Source organism: Bos indicus, chromosome 18 (assembly GCF_029378745.1).
Source record: "Bos indicus isolate NIAB-ARS_2022 breed Sahiwal x Tharparkar chromosome 18, NIAB-ARS_B.indTharparkar_mat_pri_1.0, whole genome shotgun sequence".
Taxonomy (NCBI): Eukaryota; Metazoa; Chordata; class Mammalia; order Artiodactyla; family Bovidae; genus Bos; species Bos indicus.
In genome coordinates this window covers 35,177,326-35,188,575 of record NC_091777.1, presented here as the reverse complement: position 1 = coordinate 35,188,575, position 11,250 = coordinate 35,177,326, and the positions used below count along the sequence as shown (strand labels likewise).

The 11,250-nt window shown below is 57.8% G+C and overlaps 1 protein-coding gene across 1 annotated transcript; it reads left to right on the top strand.

Moving 5' to 3' along the window:
• Positions 1-2,243: 2,243 nt before the first annotated feature.
• Positions 2,244-11,048, top strand: CDH16 (cadherin 16). The gene is made up of 17 exons (XM_019978563.2): positions 2,244-2,295; positions 2,570-2,653; positions 3,224-3,379; positions 3,449-3,587; positions 3,943-4,101; positions 5,082-5,278; positions 5,855-5,977; positions 6,145-6,295; positions 6,501-6,728; positions 6,811-6,887; positions 6,961-7,149; positions 7,254-7,495; positions 8,044-8,177; positions 8,998-9,240; positions 9,383-9,490; positions 9,797-9,913; positions 10,714-11,048. Exons 1-17 carry the CDS (start codon positions 2,251-2,253, stop codon positions 10,809-10,811), a joined length of 2,490 nt encoding a protein of 829 aa, XP_019834122.2. The 5' UTR covers positions 2,244-2,250; the 3' UTR covers positions 10,812-11,048.
• Positions 11,049-11,250: the final 202 nt, after the last annotated feature.

The window sequence follows — 11,250 nt, the reverse complement described above, 5'->3', positions numbered from 1 at the left end:
TGGGGTGCCCAAGTGACCTGGAGGCAGGAACTCAGCTTGTGATGGACAAAGTTGGGGTCAGCTGAGGGTCCTGATCCAGCCTTCTAGCCTAAGAGAAATTAACCAGATATGCAATGGGAAGGACTCCAAGGAAACCACAGGAGAGATCGGAGACCAAGATCCCTGACCTTTCCCACCCTCTTCCCACCACTCCACACACTCAGGCCCCAGGAGCTTCTAGGCTACACCAGTGGGGGAAGGGCCTCCCGTCAGCCCTGCAACTCACTCAAGGTCACCTGAACTGGCTCAAACTCCTCTCTCCTCTCAAAGGCACGAGGCGGTCCATTGTCCCAGCCCTGTCTGTGTCCAGGGGCTAGTGTGAGCACCTAGGGAGCTTCAGGGGTTCTCATGGGCTGCTGTCCTCCTACGCCTGCCCACTGGTCACACTGGTGGGTGGTCTGGAGCTCCGAATATCTGGGTCAGGTCATGCACCACTCCCCTATCCTGCACATGGCACCTCCAGCTCCTTATCTTAGTTCCACAAGTCAGTTGGGAGCTGCCAGGGCCAGGCAAGGACCAGGTCATTAATTACTGGGTCCCTGAGTCTCGCCCCAGAGGGCCTCCGAGTCTGATGGAAGAGAAAGCTAATAACAAGCTGGTGCCCTCCTCGTGTTGATAGAGATAGCACGATCTCTATGGCATAGGGGCATGGGTAGGGGTGAAGTATCAGCATGGGAGAGCCCCAAACAAACCTGGGAGCCCAGGGAAGCTTTCCTGGGAGCAGGGACTATTTGAGCTGAGCGCTGAAGCCTGAGCAGGTGATCAGCAGACAGATGAAGGAGTGAGAAGGGCATTCCAGGAAAAAGGAACAGCGTGGACCAAGGCGGGGCTGCAGACACTGGTGCATAAGGGGGAGAAGTGGGAGCAAGTCTGGAGCCATGGGAAAAGGGTCATGTCCAAATCCAGGGGGCCGAGAAGTATCCACTGAGCTGTGTAGGGGTGGGACAAGTACCAGGTCGAAGATCTCCCCACCTCCTGGGGTTGGCGGTCATGGATGCCGAGCAGCCTCCAACTTTTCAAAGTCAATGAGTAACTTGAGGGGCTGGGCAGGGTCAGGCCTGCTGCTGTGGACCCAGGGGTGTTTTCCACTCCTGAGCAAGCGTGGCTGGCCCGCCTACCTGCTCAAGTGTCCGCCCTGCCCTGTTCCACCCAGTTTGGCCTGGCCAGCACTCCTGTAGAAAGACTCCTCTCACCTGGCAGCTGGACCAAGGGAAGCCAGCCTCGGGCATCAGTGGGTGAGGGCCTGGGAGCTGGGACCTGGGACCTGGGTTGGTGGCAGGGCTGAGGCAGGGGTTGGTGGCAGGGGAGGGAGAAACATGCCTTGTCGTCCAGGGAAAACTTCCCGGGAGTGATTGGTGTGGCTGTCTGTGCTCTGCATGCCCAGCACTGTGCTGAGTGCTGGAAAACACTGAGGTGAGGGCAGGGGTCCTGTCCTGTGAGGGCTCCATGTCTGCAGGATAACAGTGGGAGTTAGAACAGTCTTGGAAACCCTGAACCCTGAGTCCTCTGTTTCAGGAAGAATTCTCCTGTGGTCAAATCCTCTGTGACCTTGGTCAGCTCTTGCCCTTCAGGCCTTGCCTACAATGTGAGGCGACCACAGGAGGTGGCCCTCAGTGTCATCAGGGTCTTTTTAGCTTCAAACCTTGGTGATTCAGGGAGACTGCTGGGAAATGAGTACTTTGGGATCCGAGAGCTGGGGAGGCTATGGTGGGAAGGAGACAGAAGTCTGGAGGTGAAGCTCCCTGTGGAGATCCTTGTGGGCACAAGAACCAAGAGATGCAGTGCAGCTGGGCCTGGCGGTCTTGGTGGGCCTGGCCAAGGAGCCAGACACTGCGCTGCAGGCAATGGGGAGCCACAGGCCCCTCAAAGCAGAGGAAGAGGAGGCCAGTCGGTTGTGAAGCCAGGCTATGTGTGTGCAGTAGGCTCAGGCCGGGGAGGGAGGGGGTGGGAGCGGGGTGGGCAGCGTCCAAGTGGTGGGGGAGGGGCTGCTCTGAGAACTGCTGGGGCAGCACAAAACAGGGCACAGGCGGCCTGACTGCCTGCCCCCTAGTCCAGCTGAAGGAGGAGGGGCCATTGTACCCCATGGGGCCTGGGGAAGCTGTGGCCTGGGACTCAGTGGGAATGGGTGAGGAACACTTTCTAGAGGGAGGGTTATGGGAGGGACCCTCTGTGCACCAACCTGGGCTGGATCCTTACAGGCCCATCCTGACCATGGTCGCTGCCTGGCTCTGGCTACTTTGCTTCTTAGTCCCCCAGGTGAGTCAGGCCCTCTCCTTGCCCTCAGATCCTGGCCTTGGGGGTTGCACTTTCACCCCCTACTCCATCTGGACCAGTTGCACTGACTATGGATGGTAGTGTCTGGGGGATGTGGCTCTAGGCCTGTCATGGGGTTAGGAGGTCAAAGGCCAGGGGCGGAGGGATAACGTATGACCAGGCCCAGGGAAGGGGTAGAAATTCCCCTTCTTTGTTGGGTCGTAGCACCCATGGGAGGAAGGTACAGTTTGGTGACGTGTTGAGAATCCCTCCACAGGCTCTCCCTAGAGCCCAGCCTGCAGAGCTGTATGTCGAAGTCCCGGAAAACTATGGTGGAAATTTCCCTTTGTACTTGACGAAGGTGAGTCTGAGAGCTGACTGGGTAGGCTGCCCTCCCCCAGGTCCTGCTTCCTCTACCTCCAGCCTCCCTTTCTCTTCACTGCTCTGGCTTTCTAGAGAATATGTGGTATAGTGTGAATGGCTAGTAAGATTTTCATCTCAGAAGAAAGTAGAGCTTTAAATGGAAGGAGGGGGACTTCTCTGGCGGTCCAGTAGTTAGGACCAGTGCTGTCACTGCCGGGGCCCCAGGTTCAATCCCTGATCAAGGAGCTAAAAATCCCAGAGGCTGCACGGCATGGCCCCCAAATTTTAAAACATAATAATTAATTAGTTAATTAAAGGATGAAGTGATGGAGGAGGGGTTTCAAGCTTCAGGAAGTAAGGCAGAGAGTACAAGGGAGCACCCAACACAGGCGGAAGAGCTTTGGCTTTGAATGTCCATCCTGTTCCTTACTTGGCTTTGTGACCTCAGGCAAGCACAAGCCCTCTCTGAGCCTCAGTTTCCCCATATTAAAAAACGGGGCTATTGGGTGGAAGGGGCATCCCCCAGACTCGCCCCCAGCTCCCTTCACCTCTGTTCTTCCCCCACCAGCTGCTGTTGCCCCGTGAGGAGACTGAGGGCCAGATTGTGGTGTCAGGAGATGCAGGAGTGGCAGGGGAGGGCCTCTTTGCTGTGGACCCAGAATCTGGCTTCCTGCTGGTGACCAGGGCCCTGGACCGGGAGGAACAGGCAGAATACCAGCTACAGGTACGGCTGGGCCGGGGGAGGGGGAAGTCGCCTGGGGAGGGCGGGGCTCTGACCACTCCTTCTTGTCAGGTCACCCTGGAGACCGAGAACAGACGTGTCCTGTGGGGCCCGCAGCCTGTGCGTGTGCGTGTGAAGGATGAGAATGACCAGGTGCCCCACTTCTCTCAGGCCACCTACAAAGTTCATCTGAGCCGGGGTACTAGGCCGGGTGAGTGCCCAAAGCAGTGAACTCACAGCAAGGTCAGGTGGGCACCAATGGGAGAACAGAGAGGAAACAGATGGCCAGAGAGATGGCATAGGGACAGGGCAACAGGGTCCAAACTGCTCCCCTCCCATTTCTGTCTCATCTGCACCCCCCACCCAACTGAAGGTCCACAGGTGAGTTCCATCTACTCTAGGCCTCAGTTTACTCATCTGTGCAGTGGGGTGAAGAGTCATGGCGCACCTTCAGAGTCCTGATATGATGATGGGTATGGAAGGAAGAACCAGGGAGAGATAGGTGAAGCGTGGGAGGCTCTCCCTACGCCTTTGGCCCTAATGGTAAACTCTCTCCATACTCCCAGGTGTCCCCTTCTTCTTCCTGGAGGCTTCCGATGGGGATGAGCCAGGCACAACCAACTCGGATCTTCGGTTCCACATCCTGAACCAGGCCCCAGCCCAGCCTGCTTCAGATATGTTCCAGCTGGAGCCTCGGCTGGGCGCTCTGGCTCTGAGCCCTGAGGGTGAGCCTGAGCTCAATGTGAAAAGGGAGGGACAGGGAAAGCTGGGTTTCATCTGAGCTGTAGGATGGGTTTGCAGCTCAAGAGATAAAAGAGTATTGCAGCTGGAGAGGGTAGCAAGGCAAAATCATGTGTGGAGCCAGGACCATGCACGGAGAGTTAAGAAATGGTGTGCCTGGAAGCAGGGTTTCCCTGGTGGTTCAGTGGTAAAGAATCCACCTGCAATGCAGGAGGACCAGGTTTGATCCCTGGGTTGGGAAGATCCCCTGGAGGAGGGAATTGCAACTCACTCCAATACTCTTGCCTGGAGAATCTCACAGACAGAGGAGTCTGGTGGGCTACAGTCCATGGGGTCGCAAAGAGTTGGACACAACTGAGCAACTAAGCATGCACATGACTGGAAGTGCCTCAACCCTACATTTACAAACCTGGGCCTAAGAGGCAAGGGTAGGAGAGACCTGAGGGGCTGTGGGCCAGAACACTGCTGAGAGACCTTGGGACGGATGGCAAGAGAGACCCGAACCTGGGAGTTCAGACCAAAGAAACAAATTGGGAAGAGAAAAAGAAGCCAATCATACAACTCGCTCATTCACCCATCTACCACCCACCCACATATATAGTCCATCTACCCAACCATCCATCCACAGGTCCAAATCCCCATCTATCTACCCTCCCAAGCCTCCATCCATCCATCTAGTCAACTGTCCATTTATCCAACCAGTCATTCATTCATCTACATATCCACCCATGTACCCCCTCATCCTGGCCATCCACGAATGCAGTACATCAACCATTCATTGTGTGGACAGATGTGCAAGTGATTCTGTAAACTGTCAAGTCCAGGTTAGGTGCTCACAATGGTGCTACAGGCTCCCTTGGCCAAGAGAATATTCTGAACACCTGCCATGTACCTGGCTTTGTTTGGTTCCTTGCTGAGAAGGATGCCCTGGCCCCCTGACCAGCTGACTGCCTTCCCCTTCTAGGGAGCACCAGCCTAGAAAAGGCTCTGGAGGGGTACTACCAGCTGTTGGTACAGGTCAAGGACATGGGTGACCAGGCCTCAGGCCACCAGGCCACAGCCACCATAGATGTCTCTATAGTGGAGAACACCTGGGTGCCCCTAGATCCTGTCCACCTGGCAGAGAATCTCCAAGTCCCATACCCACACCACATTGCCCAGGTGAGTAAATAACTCCATGGATGGTGCAGCTGGGCCTGAGTCTTGTGGAGATTGGGGTTTGGATCTGGGGCCCAACTTGACCTTGACTCCTGCTCCACCTCTAACTATGCTCCCCCCTCCTCCGTCCCCATCAGCTTCCATGATGCAATGAGTGTTTAAAGGACCAGGCCCTGAGCTCTATGCTCTGACCTCACCCCAGGCTTCCTCACAGAACAGCTGCTACCTCCTTGCTGCCATGGGGATTGTCACCTAGGCCAGGAATGTCTCAGGCCTCCTCGAGGAATGCCCTGGGGTCAGGCTCAGTCCCAGAGGGCAGAGAATAAAACAATCTGGTCATTCAGACACTTTGGGCAGAATCCAGGCTTGAACCAGGGCAAGGCCACCACAGAGTTGCCACAACAACCGCCCTGAACAAAAGGACCCTACCTGGACTCCCGAAAGGACAGTCGCTTGCCTGGAGTCACGTGGCAGTTGGGGCACAGGCTCCCTAAACCGTGAGCAGCTGGAACATAAGGGATAACATGGGCTATTCCTGCCCCTCATCCTGGGGACCCTCATTCTGTGCCCCCCTCCCAGGTCCACTGGAATGGGGGGGATGTACATTATCACCTGGAGAGCCAGCCCCAGGGACCCTTTGATGTGGACACAGAGGGGAAACTCTATGTGACCCAGGAGCTGGACCGAGAAGCCCAGGCTGAGGTGAGATGAAGGGGGAGCCAGGACAGGCTGAGGGGTGTTTGGTCCCTGGTCAGGGGGCTTCTAGGGGTGTCACACCCTCCACAGGCACTGAGGCAGAAGAACTGGAGCGGCCCACCAGAAGAGAAGACCCTGGTCTTCACCTGGAGCCCTCCCACTGCCCACTACAGTACCTGCTCCAGGTGCGGGCTCAGAACACCCACAGCGAGGACTACGCAGCACCACTGGAGCTGCAGGTGGTGGTGACAGATGAGAATGACAATGCTCCCATCTGCCCCCCACGAGGCCCCTCAGTCAGCATCCCGGAGCTCAGCCCCCCAGGTGGGCTATGGGCCCTGTTAGGGGGTTGGGTAGTGGTAAAGTCCCTGTGAACTATGCCATGTGACTCTCCTGTGCTATGGCGCCAGCCAGCCCCAGGCCCCTATGTCAACGTCTGACCCAACCCACACACATACACAAAGAAGAGTAGGGGGTAAGGCCTCCAGGCTTGGCTGTGGTCCCAGCCAAGTGGGTGTCATCTTCGCAGGCACCAAGGTGGCTAAGATTTCGGCAGAGGACGCAGATGCCCCCAGTTCCCCCAATTCCCATGTTGTGTATCAGCTACTGAGCCCTGAGCCTGAGGAGCCGGCAGAACTGAGAGCCTTCGAGCTGGACTCCACCTCGGGCAGCGTGACCCTGGGGGCTGCCCAGCTCCAAGCTGGCCAGAACATCCTGCTTCAGGTGCTGGCCATGGACCTAGGAGGAACAGATGGTGGTAAGTGCCCCAGTGGTGACCGGGGTTCCCTGACCCCTCGGCTCCCACCCTGGCCTCCCCAACATGCCCTCCTCTGTCTCAGGCCTCAGCAGCACCTGTGAAATACCAGTCACCATCACGGACATCAATGACCATGCCCCTGAGTTCACCACTTCCCAGGTAAGCGGGCACAGGGAAGGACCCCTTCAGAAGGCAGTAATGGTGGGCTCATGGTCCCTCGCCATCTCTCCAGATTGAGCCCGTGAGTCTCCCTGAGGATGCAGAGCCTGGGACTCTGGTGACCACACTCACGGCCACTGATGCTGACCTCGAGCCTGCCTTCCGCCTCATGGACTTTGCCATCGAGGCAGGGGATGAAGAGGGGACCTTCAGCCTGGACTGGGAGCCAGACTCCGCTCATGTCCAGCTGCGACTCCTCAAGGTAAGGGGCTAAGGCTGGAGAAGGGGTGCATATACACGCACACATTCATGCATGAGGGCGCCATGCCTTGGCCCACACAGTGACCCAGGTCCCTCTGGTTCCAGAACCTCAGCTATGAGGCAGCTCCGAGCCACAAGTTGGTGGTGGTGGTGCGGAACGTGGAAGAGCTGGTGGGGCCAGGCCCAGGCCCAGGAGCCACAGCCACTGTGACTGTGCTGGTGGAAAGGGTGGTGCCGCCTCCTCAGCTGGACCGGGAGAGCTATGAGGCCAGCGTGCCCATCAGCACCCCTGCCGGCTCCCTCCTGCTGACTGTCCAGCCCTCAGACCCCCTGAGCAGTCCCCTCAGGTGAGCAGGAGCCCAGCCCCTTACCCAGAATGGACCTCCTCTGTTCCTTGGGGATGACCCCCGGACCTCAGAGAGAACTCACATTATTTACAACCTGGAAATTTCCTCAAACCATTGGCTAATATGCAGGTTGTGACTCTTGGGGGCACCAGGGTAGCAGGGAGAAGGGGTGCTGGGACCCCTTGAGAGCTCAGATGATGCCTCCTCATTCCATCCTGTATACCCGGCCCTCTTCCTGCCACCCACCCAGACTGCTGTTCCCAGGCCTCTGGCTCCATCTTGGCCTTTTGTGGGCTGTCCTGGGAATAGTGGAATTAAGTCTAGAGCCCCACAGGCTCTAGTGTGGTCCCTTTCTCAGCCTCGGTGTCTGTGATTTAAGCCCTGCCCCACCCCAAGTCCCTTAAGCTGGAGACAGATCATGGATGCTGCTGCTGCCTTCAAGTCACAGAGGGAATGTTGGACTCGAGCATGTCACATGGCCCTGGAGGTCTCTGGGCAAGACCCCATATACGGTCACTGCCTCCCTCCCCATTTTCTTTGGGCCTCAGGTTCTCCCTGGTCAATGACTCCGAGGGCTGGCTCTGCATCAAGGAGATCTCCGGGGAGGTGCACACAGCCCGGCCCCTGCAGGGCGCCCAGCCTGGGGACATGTACACAGTTCTCATAGAGGCCCAGGATGCAGGTATGGCCAGCCTATGGTGGGGACCCCTGGGAGGGTGAGAGAGCCTCAGACAGACAGATGGGCAGGACCAAGCCTCCTCCCCAGGGCCCTTGCTGGCATCCACTCCGCCCCAGGCAGGAGGGAGGGACAAGGGGCTGGGTACAGTGTCCTTCTCTGAGAATGCCTGGCTTCTGCTCCACCACCATCCTCTTCGCCAGACACTTGTAATCCCCCAACCGCAGCCCTGGGGCGGTTGCGGGGGGGCCTCTTAGGGTGTCAGCTTTAGACACAAACTGGGAGCAGAGGGTTTGGGGCTGGGCGGGAGGTGAGGGGGCAGATAAGGGCCAGGGGTTCTCCCCGGGAGGCGTGCCAGGAGGTGAGCTTGGATGAGGTCAGGTGGGGAGGACTCCAAACACCATGTTGACGGGATGAAGAGCTGGCCCAGGGGCGGGATGTCAGGTTTCCGCTCTGAGCTGGGCTGTCCTGTGATGCAAGACAGACAGCAGGGGTGAGCTCATGTGTAGTCAGGGCATTTCTGCATTGTTGGGCCCTGGCTCCGGGGGCCGGGGTGGGGGTTGGGGTGAGGCAAGCTTTCCATCCAAAAAGGCACAGAAAGGCCTGGCAGGTGTTTGGATGGTGAAGGGGGTGAAGGGCATTGTGAGGAAGAGACTAGCGTGGAAATGCTGGGATAGAGAGGTGGAGGTGGAGGGGAAGGACGGGCACGAAAGGGGCTCAGCCGGGTGAGAAGATGGACTGTGGGGAAGGGGACCAGCCCAGGGACCCTGAATTCACCCCAGCCCCCACAAGGGGCCGAGCCACACCAATACTGCCTCCTCTGCAGATGAACCAACGCTGAGCACCTCTGCGACCCTTGTGATCCACTTCCTGAAGGCCCTTCCTGCCCCAACCCCGACGCTGGCTCCCGTGCCCTCCCGACACCTATGCACACCCCGCCAGGACCATGGGGTGGTTGTCAGTGGACCCAGGGAGGACCCTGACCGGGCTGGTGGACATGGTCCCTTCAGCTTTGCCCTTGGTCCCAACCCCACCGTGCAGCGGGATTGGCGACTCCGGGCTCTCAATGGTGTGTGCCGCGGAAAGCCGGGAGGCTGCGGCCAAGGCAGGGGCGGGGCTTTCGGAAGCCGGACACCCTCTCACCATGAGGGTGGGGCCGGGCCTGGGGGGAGCAGCCTGGTGACTCTGATCGCGGCTTATGGTCCCAACAGGGTCCCATGCCTACCTCACCTTGGGCCTGCATTGGGTGGAGCCTCGTGAACACGTAGTCCCCATAGCTGTCAGCCACAATGACCAGATATGGCAGATCCAGGTCCGAGGTGAGGCCGGGCTGGGGTGCGGCCAAGGTCAGGGGCATGCAGTTTCTGAGGGAGCCACTGGGATGTAGCGGGAGGGACTGGGCAACATGTCTGCAGGCTCATGTGGACAGCATATACCTGTGCACACCTGCACATGTGTGTCTGGGCACGAAGCCACATGCACAAAGGAGCTTGCATCCCACCCCCACACCCATGACACATACACAGGCACAGACGCACACGTAATAGCCAGCTGGGCTGGGCTAAAGGCACTGAGAAGCTGGGAGCCCTCCCGCACCGCCCTGACCTTCCTCTGCCTGTCCTCAGTGATCGTGTGTCGTTGCAACGTGGAGGGGCAGTGCATGCGCAAGGTGGGCCGCATGAAGGGCATGCCCACGAAGCTGTCGGCGGTGGGCATTCTCGTGGGCACCCTGATAGCAATAGGTAACGGAGGCTGGGTTCCTGCGTTGGGGAGGGCAATGGTGGTCAGAGCCACTGCCTCCAGATAAACAGTGCCCCTGTTCCCATGGTGCCCCCCAGGGCTGAGAAGAACCCCCCCAACTCTCGGAATCATTATGCTCTTGCCTCCTCTTTACCATAGTCCAGGTCACTCTCACTGATAACAGCACTTACTGTTACATTGTTACACCTTAACTGTGTATCAGCCAAGCACAGGTTTATTGAGTTGAATCCTCCCACAACCTTGTGATGCTGGCATTTCCCCACCTTTCCAGGTGAGGTCACTGATGCTCAGAGAGGTTAAGTAACTTGTCGGAGTTTACACAGCCAACGTGTGGCAGAGCTCACTCTTCCCAGCCGAATTCCTTTAGTTCAAGCCTCCCTTTCCAGCCCCTTTGTTTCTTTAGCCCCCTAAATTTTTTTTTTCCTGGCTGGTTTTCTTTACTGGTGCTAGGACATTGCTACAGTGTGCCTTCCTCTCAGAGGTCCATGGGGACAACTCACTGGCTCCCAGACATCCCCTTCTCTGTTCCCCAGAGAAGGGGACCTTGGAGGCTGGGGCATTCTGGGGCAGCCTCAAGGGGATGGGTACCTGGTGAGGGCCGGATGAGCCAGTCATGCTCCTTCAGGCACCAGAACCACAGAGTCATTCCCAGTTCAGCCTCAGAGATGCTATCTAGGAAACTGCTTCCTCATTAAATCAATTCCAGTAGCAAGGAGTCCCCAGGGATAGACAGGTCCTACTGCCCTTTCTGAGGGGTGATCTATCCTCTCTGGCTCCTCAGGCATCTTCCTCATCCTCATCTTCACCCACTTGACCCTGGCGAGGAAGAAGGACCTGGATCAGCCAGTAGACAGTGTGCCCCTGAAGGTGGCAGTTTAAATGGTCCAGGCAGCCCCTGCTGGGAACTTGGCATCTGGCTGCATCTGAATCCACTGGGAGACGGCCCAGCACTCCAGATCCACGAGGCCGAGGCAAGGCAAGAAGCCCCTTCACTTGCCCTAGGAGGGAGGCAACATCCCCGGACATGTCTGTGGGGCCTGCACACTGACTCAAGTGCCCGTGGAACCACTTCAGACGGCTCATGTCTGTCCAATAATAAAGCCTCAGAGAACTGGCCATGAGTCCTCAGAGACCATGTGCCCATGCCAAGCGTCCATTTGCGTGTGCATCATCCAAGTCCATCTGCCCCTTCATCCCTTCCCCATCTCCTGCTGCACAGAAAGGGTCTCAGGGCTTGAGGAACGAGCCTGGGGTCCCGTGTAGGGAAAGACGTGAGATCTTGAGGCTGGAGACAAATGGGTCATTTCTCTGGGCATTT